General features: G+C 62.3%; 1 protein-coding gene across 1 annotated transcript; it reads left to right on the forward strand.

The window, feature by feature from the left end:
* Positions 1–3,469: 3,469 nt before the first annotated feature.
* On the forward strand, positions 3,470–8,240 carry SC5D (sterol-C5-desaturase). Its single transcript, XM_075521220.1, has 5 exons — positions 3,470–3,576; positions 4,508–4,725; positions 5,827–5,959; positions 6,500–6,600; positions 6,948–8,240. Exons 2-5 carry the CDS (start codon positions 4,516–4,518, stop codon positions 7,371–7,373), a joined length of 870 nt encoding a protein of 289 aa, XP_075377335.1. The 5' UTR covers positions 3,470–3,576; positions 4,508–4,515; the 3' UTR covers positions 7,374–8,240.
* The last annotated feature ends 6,867 nt before the right edge of the window (positions 8,241–15,107 follow it).

Consider the following 15,107-nt stretch of genomic DNA (forward strand, 5'->3'; position numbering starts at 1 on the left):
AGGGTAAGAAAAGAAGGCTTGGAGACACAGTGAAGGCCTTGGAGCCTCAGGAGGGCATCTGGGAAAACTACAGATGACTGAGTGAGAGAGGAACTGAACGGAGACACCCATGATGGCAGAGAGAAAGATAAAGGAGCGCTGCATAGCAAAGAAAGACAGGAGACTCTGATGGAACAAGAAAGATGGAAAGGGAGATAAGGTGCTACAGGGTGCTGTGGAGAACAAGGAAGGTCTCAGGAGGCATCGTGACTGTGAGGAAAGGGATGTTGAGGGGGGCTGATGGTCAAAAGAAGGCTTGGGACAACAAGGAGGAACTCGGGTGATCATCTGAGCAGAGTACAGATGGTCTCGGGTGGCCAGGGACTGAACACAGGAATCATAGATAGCATAGAGGAACAAATGAGTGCTCTACAGCTCAAATTGCTACAAGATGGATGTGGAGCACAAGGTCTCGGGAGGCATCGTGACTGAGAAACAGAAAAAGGACTGGGGACATGACGATTCAATCCAGAGGGGATCTAAACTGAGTAAACATGTCATCAGAAGGCCATGGAATGAATAGAGGCACGGCTAGAGGGAAGAGAGGCCAGAACGACTGGGCTGGGTCACAGACATGGGCTCAAGAAGTCTTCTGAGGGAACAAGAGGGGTGCAAGGTCCGCTACAAAGCTAGAAGTGTGTTAAAGGCAACCTTGAAGGCATCGATAGGCATCGTGACACCATTAGAGGGGTCCCGAATGGGCCAATGAGACCAAAGAAGGCTCAGGGACACAAGGAGGAAGTCTGGAGGGGATGTGAACAGAGTAGAGGTGGCCTCAGGGGGCCAGAGACCAAACAGAGGCACCCTAGATGGCAGACAGGATGATAAGAGCACTCCAGTCAGTCACAAACAAACCGGAGGACAGGGTTTGGAGGTAACGAGAGGATCAAAGTCTCCTACAGAGCTAAAACAGGGCTGTGGGACACAAAGAAGGTCTCGGGAGGCACGGTGACTGGGAGCAGAGGGGTCATGAGAGAGATAAGAGAGATTGAAAGTGAGGTACAGTGCTACCAATGGTTTGGGAACCGTAACCTTCAATGCCTGGCCTGCCTCTGAAAAATGCAGAGAGGCACACAGATGTTATATACTGCTTTCCAAAAGAGAGAGCCCACCATGCAAAACAGACTAACAAACCCCTTTGACTGACTTACCTACACAGGCAACACAGAGACCCCCAAAAAGCGCAGGACCTAAATGATCGACCTCTCACCCCCCCATCGGTCCACGGCCCACTATGCTGTCCGCTCGCCTTTGCTGTTGCACCTCGCTCGACGAGGTCTTGCTGTGATCGGGGCGGGACTGGCAGTGCCAACAAGTCCGTCCGTCCGTCCGTCCGTCCGCCCGCCCGCCCGCGGGTGAAGCCGGCGGGGCCCGTGGCGGTGCTGATGCGGACAGCGGGAGCTGTCCAGGTGCTGGAGCCGGCCCGGGGCTCTCGCCACGCCGCGGGTCAGCCGCAGCCCCGGCAGCACCCGGAGGCCGAGTCCTTTGTCCCCTGAGCGAGGAGGGCCGAGCTCTCCCCGGCCTCCTACCCGCCTGGCCAGGGGAGCAGGGCTCCCCAAGGTGCCCTGGAGCTCTCCTGGGGGAAAGGAAGGAGCTGGGAGGCCTCCCCAGCCTCCTACCCCCCCCCAGCCTGGGGAGCGGGGCTGTCCTGGAGCTTGCTCTTACCTTGGGATGGCTTCTGATTGTGGGCTGGGGGGCCCAGGCAGAGAAGTGCCATGCAAAGTGCCCAGAGTGCCATCCCTGGTCTCTCAGAGCCCGGCGGGTTGGGGGCCTGGGCCCCACCCCTCCACTTCCTCCCCGTGCCGGTTGGCCAGCGATGGCCCACTCAGAGCCATCCCCAGCTCCCAAGCAGGGTGCCCATACCAATACATCTAGGCAAATAGGACTGCCGTCCTGCCTCACCAGATGGGGGGACAACACACCCATCAAGGCAGAGACCCCACACCCCACACCACCGCCCCGTGGAGCCGACAGTGGTGCTCCCGGGAAAGCCCTCTGCATGGCAGAGCCCCGAGATGCCCCGTGCCCTGCTATGTGCCAACCTCCTGCCGTGCTTCCTCCCCATCTGCCCTTTGCGGTGCCGATGCACACCAGGGCCATCGCCGGCCCTGCTTCCATCCACGCGGGCCCAGACCATGCCGAGAGACTGCCAAGCAAACCCCTATTTCCTGGCAAACACTCCCCGCAAGCAGCCCACCAGCCTCCCGCCCACGCCACATGCTAGCGGACAAGCCCTGGACGCTGCTGAGCCCCACACGCCTCGACAGTCCACACCGGCAGCAGACCCCTCGTGACAGACACACTCCTCCTGTTGGCACTAACTGAACTCTGGTCCAGGCAGATGCTCAGCAAGTAGGCCCGACCAAAGTTACTCCTATGGTGCGAGGCTGTCAGCGAGAACCTAGGCCAAAACCAGCAAACCGGTTTGGCTGGAGACTGGGCTGATAAGTGCCCAAAACTGCATAAACACAGCAGAAAATCTGACTACAAATCCTTTTACACTATAAATATCTGAAGCCATCAGGGTCCATCACCATCGTCCTCTCCCTGCGCAGTGGTGATCTCCCCTCAAGTAGGGACACCCCTCGAGGTCACCCCTCGAGGCTGAGATCTCCCTTACCTGCCATCACATATCGATGGGTTGCTCGGTGACATCTTTTTGCACGCATGTAACATTTAAGATACCTATAGTAAGCTTACGCAATAATCTCTGTATCCCATACTAACTTGAAGTGCAGCAATAGTAGAGTATTGACAGCCAACCCGTCTGTACTCATTAAATATTTGACATACCTCAATGTACTGATTACAACTCAATAAACTAGATCATGTCTGTCCGAGTGATCTCTGACTCTGTCCCGCCACAGTGCCACGACACATCCTCGCCAACGACGGCCCCTCCGGGTCATGGTCATGCCGGCACACCGCGCCCTCCCTGCGTCCAACACCTCGAGCAGCTCTCACCACAAAACTCTCACCACAAAACCCTGCCTGGCCCGCGCCCGGCCCTGCTCTGCACGATGAGACGCACGGCAAAACGATGCGGTCGGGCTGGCCGTACCTCAGTCCTCAGGTCACCGTCCCGCGCCTCGGTCCTCCCCCGCCGAGGGCCGGAGCATTTTCTTCATGCTCTGACCCAGCACGCTGCCCGCTCCCCGCGCTGCCACCCTCGCGTCCCGCCCCGCACGCCCCGGCGGCAGGCTCCGCAGCACCGCGCCCTCCGCCGCCCCGCAGCTCTCGCCGGTGCCCGCGCAGCCCCGCGCAGCAGGGAGGGGCCCCGGACCCCCCCCGACCCCCGACCGCCCCCCCGCCCAGCGCGGCCCCGGGACACCCGCTCAGGCACCGGCCGGCCCCGCCCCGCCCCGCCGACGCGCGCGGAGAACGCGGGGCCGTCCCCGCCGGGGCTGTCCCCTCGCCCCGCCCCCGCGCGACGTCACGGCCGGCGGTGGCGCGAGCCGCTCCGGCGGTGACGTCGCGTGGCGCTACCGGGCGGCGCCGCCCCTCCCCGCCCACCGCCGCGCCGGGGCCCGCAGGCAGGTACCGGGGGACGGGGCGCGGGGAGGGGGCGCGGGGGGCACCGAGGCTCGGTCGCCGAGCGCAGCCCGGCCGCGGCGCGGGCCCGGCGACGGCTCCGCTCCCCAGGCACGGCCCCGGCGCTGCAGCCCCCGCGCCGGCGTGCACCCGCCCGCCCGCCCGCCCGCCCGCGGGCTGAGCTCCCGTGCGCGGCGCCGCGCCGACAGCGTCGCCCGCGGCTCGGACGCGCGGGACGCCCCGTTTCCACCGCCCCTGCACCGGGCCGCCCCCCCGCTGCGGCTCCGTGGGGAGGACTTGCCGTCTTGCTTGCGCCTCCGAAACACACTGACCCCCCCCCGCGCCGGGCACCGACGCGAGCGACGCGGCCCTCCCTGCCCCGCGCGGCCCCGTCTCTGCTGGGGGCTTTCCACGCCGGCACCGGGACCCCCCAGGAGCGCTGCTGAAGTGGCCCTGTGGGACCCGAAAGGACCCGAAACCGAGACAGCTGCCGCCACGGTCCCCAGGGTCCCCAGGCCCCCGTGTGCCACACGCTGCCCGAGAAGGAGGCCTCGCTCCCCAAAACCTACATCCCGCTGCCACGCTTTCCCTGGCATGGGACCCTGCGGTTCCCTCCCTCTCCCACAGCGAGAGGAAAGAGAAACAGGGCGGCCCCTCCCACCTCGACATCCTCCACGGCCCGTGCTTTACACCCCACAGCCTACACCTCCCAGACACACCTCACGGACCTGGCTAAGGTGACCCGGATAAGGTGACCCGGACTCACGACTGGCCTCCCCACTGCCACGACATGCCAGCACCCTGCCACCCACGCCCCGGCGGGCACCTGATCTTCTGCGCTGCTTGGACGGGGCCTTTACGGCCCCGGGGACAGACAGGGGACACCATCTGCACCTCTTCTGTGACAGATCACGCCGACCCTCTCTCTTTCCCTCAGGAGCCACCATGGATCTGGTCCTGGACGCCGCCGACCGGCACCTCCTCACACCCTACGTGTACCCCGCCGGCTGGCCCGAAGGCGAGCCCTGCCGCCAGCTCCTCAGCCTCTTCGTCATCACCAACCTGGGAGCGCTTGCCCTCTACCTGCTCTTCGGCACCCTCAGCTACTACTTCATCTTTGACCACGAACTCAAGAAACATCCCCAGTTCCTAGAGGTGGGTGCACCCCACCCCACGCCACCCCCACCCCCCCTTCCCCGGCACCCCGCTTGGGCCCTGCGGTGCTGCGCTGTGCGCTGCTTCGCCCACACCGTGCGCCACCGCGTCCCCCTCGCTGTCCTCCAGTCGGAGGCCGTTCCAAATGACACGTGCTGACGCCATGGCGCTGGCTGTCCCCGCTGCCTGTTTGCTATCTGCTCTCACTTGCACCTCGAGGGATGCTTTTCTCCCACGTACCACCCCCCCCCCGCGTGCCGCTCACGAGACCCACCCTTGACCACCAAGCCGAGCCCCTAGAAACTCCCTGAGAACACGAGGACACCGAGACCAGCTCAGAGCCTGCCCCTGACAACGGGGCCCGGCAGAGATGCTGGACCACCCGGTCCTCCCGAGGCCGGGACTTCTCGCTCCAGATGTGGGCGACCCCCTTGCCCACTAAACACCCGGCCCTACAGATACACTCGTCACGTCCCGCTCTCCACCCTCGACCACCACAAACCTCCTCACTCCGGATGTGGTGGCAGCCCGGGGATCCCCGGCCACTCCAAAAGTACACTGTCCCTGCACACATCCAAACTGACCACGCCCGCCCCGGTGCCCTGTGTTCCCTGGCATGCGTCGCTCCCCGGGTGACGGCGGTACGAGCTCCCTTGCTGTGGCGACCATCACTCACACGCGTAGCAGCTCGAGGCTGGCCGCTGACATGCACAGACCGATGCCTGTCTCGGCACCCTGCTCTTGCAAGTCAACGGCTGCCCGACCGATGGTGGCAACCACCCCTCCCAGCTCTCCGGTGCCCACCCACACGGGGCCCTCGGTCATCCCTGACTGGGAACAAGTACCACTTGCACAATGACAACTAGACCCGGCATCCAGCGCCAGCCCTGTGCTGCCCCAGCGTGGCTCTCCCCAAACGGGCAGCACGCCATGCCCTGTGCCACGGTGCGGATGTCACGGCAAAGTGCCTTCACCAAAAGCCAACCAGCAGCCAACGTGCTCCCCTCGCGAGGGGCTGGGGTGTTGGGGCTCTCGGGTGTCTGCCCAGCTCCCGGTACGCCCTCTCCCTCTGACCCCTCTCTTCCGCTGCTGCCCCTGCAGAACCAGGTGCGTCGGGAGATCGTCTATGCACTGCGCTCCCTCCCCTGGATCAGTGTGCCCACCGTTGCCCTGTTCTTTGCTGAGGTGCGGGGCTACAGCAAGCTCTACGACAACATCGAGGACTCCCCATATGGTGAGCCGTTCCCCCGCACCCCCCTGCTCGGCTGGCACCTTCTCCCTGCCGCCCAGGTCACCTCCCTCATCCCGCCCAGGGTGGGCAGCGTGCCCCCATTTCTCCTGATGATGGCACACCTCATAGGAGCCCCACAAAATCTACCCAGGTACCTCCTGCCTCGAGCTGGTCTCATCTATAGTCAAATTCCCTTAGTCTATTACCCAAATTCCCTTTAGGCCGACATGAGGAGGCACCCGCCCACCCCAGCTCGGGGACGGGTTGCGACAGCCCACTCGATGTGTGCCCCCCTCCACAAAAGAAGGCTTTCCCTTCCCTGGGCGCAGCTCCCAACAAACTGGTGCCTGACTCACTTTCCCCGAGTCATGGGAGATTGTCCAACACTCTTTCCACGTCTCCTCGACGGGACAGACCCCAATGCGACTTGCACACACCTCCCGCCGCAAAGGCTGCCATGCCTCCCTGGCCCCCCATTCCTCGATGGCCCTTGCCACCTCCTGGTGCCCGCGGGCACCATCCCTAACATCGCTGTTCCCCCAGGCTGGTCGGGTGTCTTCCTCAGCATGCTGTCCTTCCTATTCTTCACCGACATGGGCATCTACTGGATACACCGTGCTCTCCACCACAAACTGCTCTATAAGGTACGAGATGGGACAGGGGGCTCTGGGGGACAGCCCTCACCCCATGCTGGGGCTGTGGCCGAGCCGCTCCTCCCAGGGAACACATGCCGAGGGGGGAACGGCAGGCTCAGCCTGGCCGAATGAGGCATTGCCTCGCCTCGGTCTGTGACGTGACAGAAGCTGAGAGCCCTTTAGGGCACGCGTCCCTCTCCTGCCCTTCGGGCAGTGATGGCCCCCAGCCCTCGGCCCCCTCGGCTCCTGGGCCGCGAGTCCATCCCCAGCAGGGGGACCCCCTAAAAGGGACCGGCCCATGTAGGCTCTGTGCCCACCCCCACCTCGGGGACCAACGGCATGCCCTCTCCCTGCAGCGCTTCCACAAGCCTCACCACCTCTGGAAGATCGCGACACCCTTTGCCAGCCATGCTTTCCACCCCGTCGACGGCTTCATGCAGAGCCTGCCCTACCACGTCTACCCCTTCCTCTTTCCCCTGCACAAAGTCACCTACTTGGGCCTCTACATCTTCGTCAACGTCTGGACCATCTCCATTCATGATGGCGACTACCGCGTCCCCCGCCTCCTGCGACACATCATCAACGGATCGGCCCACCACACCGACCACCACTTGTACTTCGACTACAACTACGGGCAGTACTTCACCCTCTGGGACAAGATCGGTGGCTCCTACAAGAGCCCCACGGCCTTTGAGGGCAAAGGTCCCCACGACTACTTGCGCAAGCTCCGAGAGAAAGGCCCGGGGGTGCCCGACGGCCCCCCGGCAACCAAGACCGAGTAGGGTTCTCCCCAGCTCCGACCCTCTTTGGAATGAGATTCCCTGGCCGGATCTTGTCCCATTCCTCCCCGGCCTCTCGAGACTATTTTCCCACGGACAAAGAGCCCCTGTCCCCGATGGCGCGACCGGCGTGGGGTGATTCTCAGCGAGTGCTCCGGCCTGTTCCTCCTCCCAAAACAGCAGCATCCAGCCTTGCTGGTGAGTTACGGCCTCGTTCTACACCACAGACTTGCCCTGGTCTCCCTGTTGTTCCCCTTCCTGGCTGCCTTTGGATCTCTGCTAAGGTCCCTGTGCTGCTTTAGTACCGTGCTGCTGCTTTACAAAAAGAACAATAACATGGCACAAATAGAACAATAACGTGGCTTGTGGCAGGGTCTCCATCCATCCGTGCTGCGCACCGTCATCGCCGATTCGCTGTTGCCGTCACAGAGTCCATCAGGATGAGTCGAGTCAAGAGGCTGACGATGCTACATTTTTTTCCAAGCTGTGTTTCACGAAAAAGTCGCGATTGCCTACCTTTTGGAGACGGTGCGGGCCCTCCCGACGGCTCCTCAGCACGGCAAGGGCTCAGCCTCGAGACGCAGCGGGACTCTTCGGCGCTCAATGTGCTCTCCTCCTTCCTCTTGCCGGGGATGTCCAGCGGGACGCCGATGGGATACGTCCCAGAAACAGCATGCCTGTAGGACAAAGATGCGCACTGAGTCGCGCGGGTCCCTCGAGCTCTCTGAGAACATTATGGGATGTGGGGGGAGGAGGAACAGGTGCTCATGGCCGGCTTTCCCCCTTAACGTCCGGCATGCTTCCTGCTGAAACCCAGTTGCCCTGCCTTTGGGTCTGACCCGCACTCAATAAATCTCACTTGCCAACTTGGCTGCTGTTTGGTCCCTTCGCCCTCGCTCCCGACGCTGTTCGAAGGCTGCTGGGGCACCCTATTTCTCCCCTACGACACCCACAACAGGTTTACCCCACGCCATTCTGGCAGCAAATACGCTTATCCGCCCATCCCCTCTTGTGACATGGCGAAGGGGAGAGGGAAAATATCACCCACTGCCAGCCCCCCCAACTTCCCCTCCTGTGGGTCAGCCACGAGGACTTGACGCCTCCGTGCTTTGGGTACAGACCCCGAGAGCCTCGGGGGCCCCGCCGACACCCCCATCGCTTCCTGCCCCACGTGGCTCGGAGGGGACGAGGTCCCGGCACTGGCTGGGTGAGAAGTGGGTGGGGGACGTGGGGCTCCCCGGCCTCCCGCTGTGCCACTGGGAATCGCGCAGCATGCTGAAGGTAACGCACTCAGCGCGACCATTCACTGTCGGCATGGCTGGAGCCGCCTCCGCTCCCCCAGACCTCCTTACGCATAACCACATCCCCGCGCCTGGCTCTCGGCTTCCCAGCCCGAGGTGGGATGCTGACGGTGGTACCTTCCTTACGAACCTGACCCTTGCTGCCGCCTACCCTGCTCCTGCTGGGCACCTTTAAGGGATGCACGTGGGTTTCTGACTAGCGCAGATTCCAGGCTGTGCCAGCCTGCCTGCCGTGTGAACAGCCAAACCCGACCGCCCAACGATGCGGTGGTTCTCACCGGCCACCCCCCGCTCGCCTGCCGCTCTGTGTCCGTCCTGGCAGAAAAGGGACATGACCCTGGTGTGCCCAGCGCCAACGCTGCGGACAGCACCCCGGGGCCGCGCCATGCCGTCCCCGTTAGTCCATGGCGGCGGCCTTGGCCCTCCCCCCCTTTTCTCTCCTTGTCCCCCGCAAATATATCCAGACCCACGCAAAGCTGCGAGGATGGGCTGGACCTTCACCAGGGGCTGTTCACGCTTGGCACACGGACAGCGTTGGAGCGTAACACACTTTGTTTCCCAGGTACGGTAAAGCCAGGCTCCCATGCCTGACAAGCCCCCTCCGGGTTTCTAGTGACACAAAAACCCTCAGAGCACAGGATTTTGCTGCTCAGGACACTGACAGAGCTGGCCATAGGGGTACTACTTGTCCCGTCTGATTCCCATCTTTTTCTCTGCTCCCTGGATCGTGCAGATTGGTGCCTTCCCCCAAAGTGCCGGCCAGCGCCAGCGCTGTCCCTTCCCCTGGTACGCCCGTAGAATGCTTCCCTTCTTAGGGAAACTGGCGCTTGGGCATGCAGCGACTCCGATGGTCACCAGAGCTGTGCCGCCCATACTGGGGATGAAGGCCCCTCTCGCAGTCCCTTGCCATGGCGATGGACCTTCTGCTCCCCACCCCATCTCAGCTGTCCCCGTGGCAGGGTACGGCTCAAGGCAACGCCGCTACGCCGTGCGGCACAACCAGCACAAAAGACTCCCGTCCCACGAGCAGACGCCAGCAGGCCCTCCCGTGCCGACCACCTCGGGGGTCCCATTCTCCTGCCAGCACCATCCCCTGCCCGGGCCGGGCTCTGCTTTCGCCCCCCCCCCCCGTGACAACTCATTCTCCCCCACGTGCACAGGAACCCTGACCTCTGTTTGCTGATTAACTTGGAGACCAGAGAACCACCAAGGGTCAAGGCAAGGCCCAGATCAAACACAGTGACAACGTCGCTGACCTTTGCAAACCACCGTGCTAAGCAGGAGCCCAATTCCCTAAGAACATTAGTCCCTCGGGAAGAGCCCCGGGCCTTCCCATCGCCTCGTCTCTCTGCACTAGGCTCACTAGCGCACGGCGATGGCCTTGTCGACACCTAAACCCCACGTGCACAAAACCATTGGGAACAACAGCCAGGGGGTTCGGGCGCACGTCCAGCCTGGGGCAGACAGTCCCTGGGAAGACACCTGGGGAGGGAGAGGGAGCCCGGAGCCAAACCCGGCCGCATTGGAGCCAGTGGGCTGCATGAGCCTGGCCGAGTTGTCACCCCTCCCGGCTCCATGGGCCGAGCGGTGAGGCGCCTCAGGGGGCCACCGGCCCCCACTCCTGTTGCTGATGTCCATCCCGCGGGCGACCTGCCTGCGCCCAGGCCCTCACGAAAAAGCCGGTGGGAAATCCCCGGGGACTGGCTGCGTGCCACAGGCAGGAGGTCTGGCAGGGTCGCCCCGATGGCTCTGTCTGGCCATGACAAAGCCCCTCGTTTTCACTGCAAGTCGCTCTCCAGCCTGTACGCACTGTGCAAGCGGCACTTTCCTCCTCCTCGCCGGGTCCTAGGCCGGCGGCTGGCCCACGCCAACGCTTACGGGGCCGAACGCGTGAGCGGACATTCTCAGCTCCTCGCGGCGGCTCTGTGCCGCCGCCATGCGCACATATTAACACGCCTCTGGCATCTTGATTTCTGTGCTCCCCTTCTTTCATCACCTCTCCAGAGCATTTCTCATTGTACAGCCTGTCTCCCGCCTGGCACGTGCACCCGCCCCTGACCCTCAGCTGGGAAGGCGACGACTCTGTACAAAAGGCATTGCTTCGCCTGGCACCGTTACGATTGAGGGCAGCCTCCATTACTTTTATGTTTAATGGTGCTTCCCTGCAACCGCCCATGGTAAGGGATGACCACTCAGTTCTAACAGCTCAGGACACACACGGTACACAGGTCACGTACTCCCGGCAGGGAACCGCAGTGGACATCTCTCAGCGGAAGGAAACGGGGATGAGCCCACACACGTTCCTCCCTACAAGCTGGCACGGAGGAAAGAGCGGATGGTGCTCTGGCCGCGCACGGTGCCGGGGTACCGGTGCCGGGCACTCTACCGGCGCCAAGCCCGGCCTCAGCAATGCCTCGCCCTGGCCCGCCGAAACCCTGGAGCACGGGCATGGGCAGACGCCCCATCCTGGGAGCCGCGGGGCGAGCAGTGCCCCTCGGCGGCCAGTGTCTCGCAGAAAGTCCTACAAATGAAACAGCATTGCCCCTGGCACAAGGAGGCCCTGCGGCCTCCCACGGCCCTGCTCCTCCTCGAGCGCAGCCTGGGCACCTCGGGCCCCCGCCGGACAGAGGGATGCGTCTGCGGCACCACAATGCCTGAGGACAGGGACCTCCCGGTCACACGCGTGCCATGCCGAGGCTGCTGGCATGGGACGCGTCCTCCCCTGCGGCCTTGGGGCACTGTGCGGCGGAGAGACACAATTCTGGTTTTGGGACCCTGATGCTGCTGTTACCACAAGATGGAGATGTTGCTCACAGCATGCCGGCAGCAGGAGTGGCACCTGCGTGGACAGCTTTCCTCCTCCTCTTCCTCCTCCTCCTCATCGTTGCCCCAAAAGTGTGGGGCCCAGAGGCAGGAGTGGCTACTCCATGCCGGCTCTGCTGGAGGACACACGCGGGATGGCCCAGAGCTGTCAGAGACTGCGTGAGGCATGGCGGCATGCTGAGGACAATTCTATGAAATGCACAGAAAGCTACGGAGCCTGACAGGACCGCCCTGCTGCAGCCCTTGCACTGCCGCCCACCAGGCTCGCCCGCGCCCCGTCATGCAGGCTGAGAGACGGCCCTCATCCCTCCATCCCCTCTCTCCCGGAGGCACCTGACCAGACCACGCAGCCCCGCGACCAGGCAACACCAACCCCAGTGCCTCCGAGGAGGCCTCGAGCATGTGCCTGCCACTTTGGACTCCGCTGCATCCCCTTGCCCCAGATTCACACTCGCCTACCCCATGGCTCCCCTCATTCCCCTCTAAACCCTTGTATCCTGGCAAACAAGACCCTGGTCACCCTCCTACTGGCATGACCCAGCTAAGGCCCACCAAATGGGACAGCGTTCAACGGGCTGGCGGCACAGCTGGGGTGCTGGATGAGCCGACCTCTGTCTCAGGAGGCCTCTCCACCACGTGTGGTTTTGCGGTTGGACGTGAACAAGGCAGAGGCAGACCGAGACCTCTGAACCCAAGAGCTGCAGCCGGGGTGCCCGGACCAACAAGTGGCACGAGCGACTCTCCCTCCCTTCCAAATGCCCGACCTGGCCAGAGCTTCAGCTGGTCCCCAGTAGCGAGCACGAGGCACAGCTCAAGAGCTGAAGGGTTAGGAGAGTTCCTGAACTAGCCACGTCTCCCACCCATTTCACCGTGGCTGAGGAAGACCTCAGCACTATCGCATGCTGGGCTAAGCACCAGTCCTCGGAGCGCTGCGTCTCTTGCCTACCTGCCAGCTCCCTCGGCACCGTGGGCTTTGCCCGAGACCCAGCTTCACGCTGGCCCCCAAAAGAATGGCGCACCCGCTGCAGCTGGTTGGTGTTAGGAGACCCGATCGCCTGAGCGGCAAGCCAGCTGGTGTGCTGAGAAGGACAGACGGACAGCTGGACTCAGCACAAGAGGACAGGTTACACACAAAGACACGTGGCATGGTGGGACTGGTTGGTGAAGCCCTAAGTGATGCCAAGGGACTGCTCAGGCAAAAAGTCAGCACAAAGCATAGTAACAACTGGTCCAGCTCAGCCGTGGAGCTCAGACTTCTTTAGACACCTACTTCTTATTGCACAACACAAATTGCAGCTCTTGTAGGGGAGAGGCGGGTGCAGGAGGGCCTACCTGTCCCGAAGGAAGCGTGCTGCTCCAGGGAAGCCTGAAAGCCGTAACCCCTGAGATGGCTTCTGCTCACGCAGTTTTTGACACAAACACTGCTGTTTACCATCGCACCAGCATGTCCATACCTGGCCCTTCATGAAACAGCTCAGCGTGGCCCCGAGCACGCAAGATGCTCACCAGGAGAGAGCGCAACGGAACGCGTCCCACGGCTCCGCAGTCCCCCTCCCCTTCCCGCAGCGGCCTGGGGGCCGCTTTTGTGCCACTGTGCCTGCCTGGGGACGGGGGCGAAGCCAACTGTCTCCTTTCCCAAGGACTACAGCAGACACACGAGCTGATGGCACCCGCTCCCGCTGCAGGGGCCTCATGTCACCGTGCTGAGCCCCGAGCCGGGCAGACATCCAGGGTCGCCTCCCTGTTTGGGCATGTGAGGCGGTGTGCTGCTGCACGACGTGCTGCCAGGCTTCAATAACATATCCCAGGCAGTTTCCTGAGACTGGGATTTTATAGCCTGTTAGTGCTGAGCGTGCGCTAATGCCTTCGTGTATTTGTCGAGCGAGAAAGACAGGGCACGCAAGGGAAAAAAAAATTGCAGTCAAGCAACTTAATTACTTTTGTGAGAGTGCTCTCTGCATTCACAGCTCCTTACGCAAAGGTTGCCGGGACCGTTAGACCTGTCGGACGGTGGCACTGAAGGGCCCTTATGCTGCAAAAATTCCCCAGCCCACGGAGAAAAAGTATCGACACGATTCCTAATAACCAGTCTAGTTGCGGGGCAGATCCACCAATGACCCGGGTATCCTGGCAAGCAACTGATTTAGCAAACACCCCTTTTCACACAGCCTCTTCTATACATACAGCTGCAGGTTCTGAGTTGCTGCAGTTCATGAGGATTAGGATGTACATTTGGAGAAGTCCTCAAACCCAAGAGAAAAGCCCACAGCACTTTGCACCGGCCTCTGCTAGTCACAAACACATATTGCAAAAAACCAGGGCTCCCCGGGCTCTCCTGGTACAACCCCCAGGCTGCTCATCTTGAGATGAGCTACTCTTGAGGCTACTCTTGAGAAATACTCGAGAGTATTTCTATACTCTTCCCATATTCACAGTGAGCGCTGGCCCAGCGAAGGGACGCTCCTGCACCTGACCAGCAAGGACCCGAACCGCCACAAATCCACACCTACCATCAGCATCACACTTCCACACGGAGAAAACGTTGGCAAAGCCAGCTCTGACCTCCCCCCAGCTGTGCCATGCTGCAGACCAGCGTGGCAAAAAAGCGTCCCCGTCCCCCACTGTCATGGGCAGGTACGGCCGCTGCCATCGGCTGCCCGTGACCGAGCGCTGCGCCCCTTGCTGCTATGCAACAGCAATGCAACACCGATGGCCAACATCAAGACTGCCGCTCGGTCCCTGCCCCCTTGCACGGAGCCCTGCCGCTGCCCGCCAGAGGGGAGCTGGTATCGCCCCTCACCTCCCAGCAGCCCCGCCAGCTTGGCCAGGTTGGAAGGAGGACTGAGAGGCCACTGCCGCGCGCTGCGCCGCTCGCCTTTGCCGCTCCTTCTCGAACCCGTTGTGTCCATTTATCCTCTCCTCCCGCCCTGCCCCAGCTGCCTCCTAGCCGCAAGGGCTAGGCCTCCGCTGCTGCGACAGACGCTAAGTAAGGAGCCTCCGTGGCGGGAGACACTAATGCGGCAGCTCCTACACCAATGTGACAATTACAGATAGTAATTAGCCTGCATGGCACCTTCTACATGAGGAAATGACAGCAGACGCAGATAATGGCTCCCGCTTCGTGTGCCGGCAATCCCGCGGCAAGGCAGGCTTATTAATGACCACGCACTGGGCGACAGGAGTGCAATTTATGGTGAAGGTCTTTGCTTTCCGCGCTGGAAATGGCAGCCTGCGTAGCTGCTCCTTTCCCTTAGCCTGCACAGCATCTACTCGCAGAAGCCCCTCCCGCTCCTGGTTTGGGCTCCGGTTTTTGGCATGCCCTCTCAGCCGTGTGCGGCAGCGCCACTCCGCCGATATCCATGGGGATTTGCCGGCCTGCGCCCGCGCGCTCCCATGCTCCGCCAGCAGCGGGAGGTGGGATTCAGGAGCTGTTCCCGGTGATGTGCAGATGCAAACTGCTCTCCGGCCTTTCCTGCTCCTGTTCCCCGACCTCCCCCCGCACTTTGCCCGATGTCGTAGCATTTTCTGCCACCACTGACAACAATCGAGTGGATTTCCTCTGCGCCCCAGCTTGCTAATCTTCTCTGCAATAGCTTCCCTGTCCACCCACACC

The sequence above is a fragment of the Mycteria americana genome, chromosome 19, assembly GCF_035582795.1.
Source record: "Mycteria americana isolate JAX WOST 10 ecotype Jacksonville Zoo and Gardens chromosome 19, USCA_MyAme_1.0, whole genome shotgun sequence".
Taxonomy (NCBI): Eukaryota; Metazoa; Chordata; class Aves; order Ciconiiformes; family Ciconiidae; genus Mycteria; species Mycteria americana.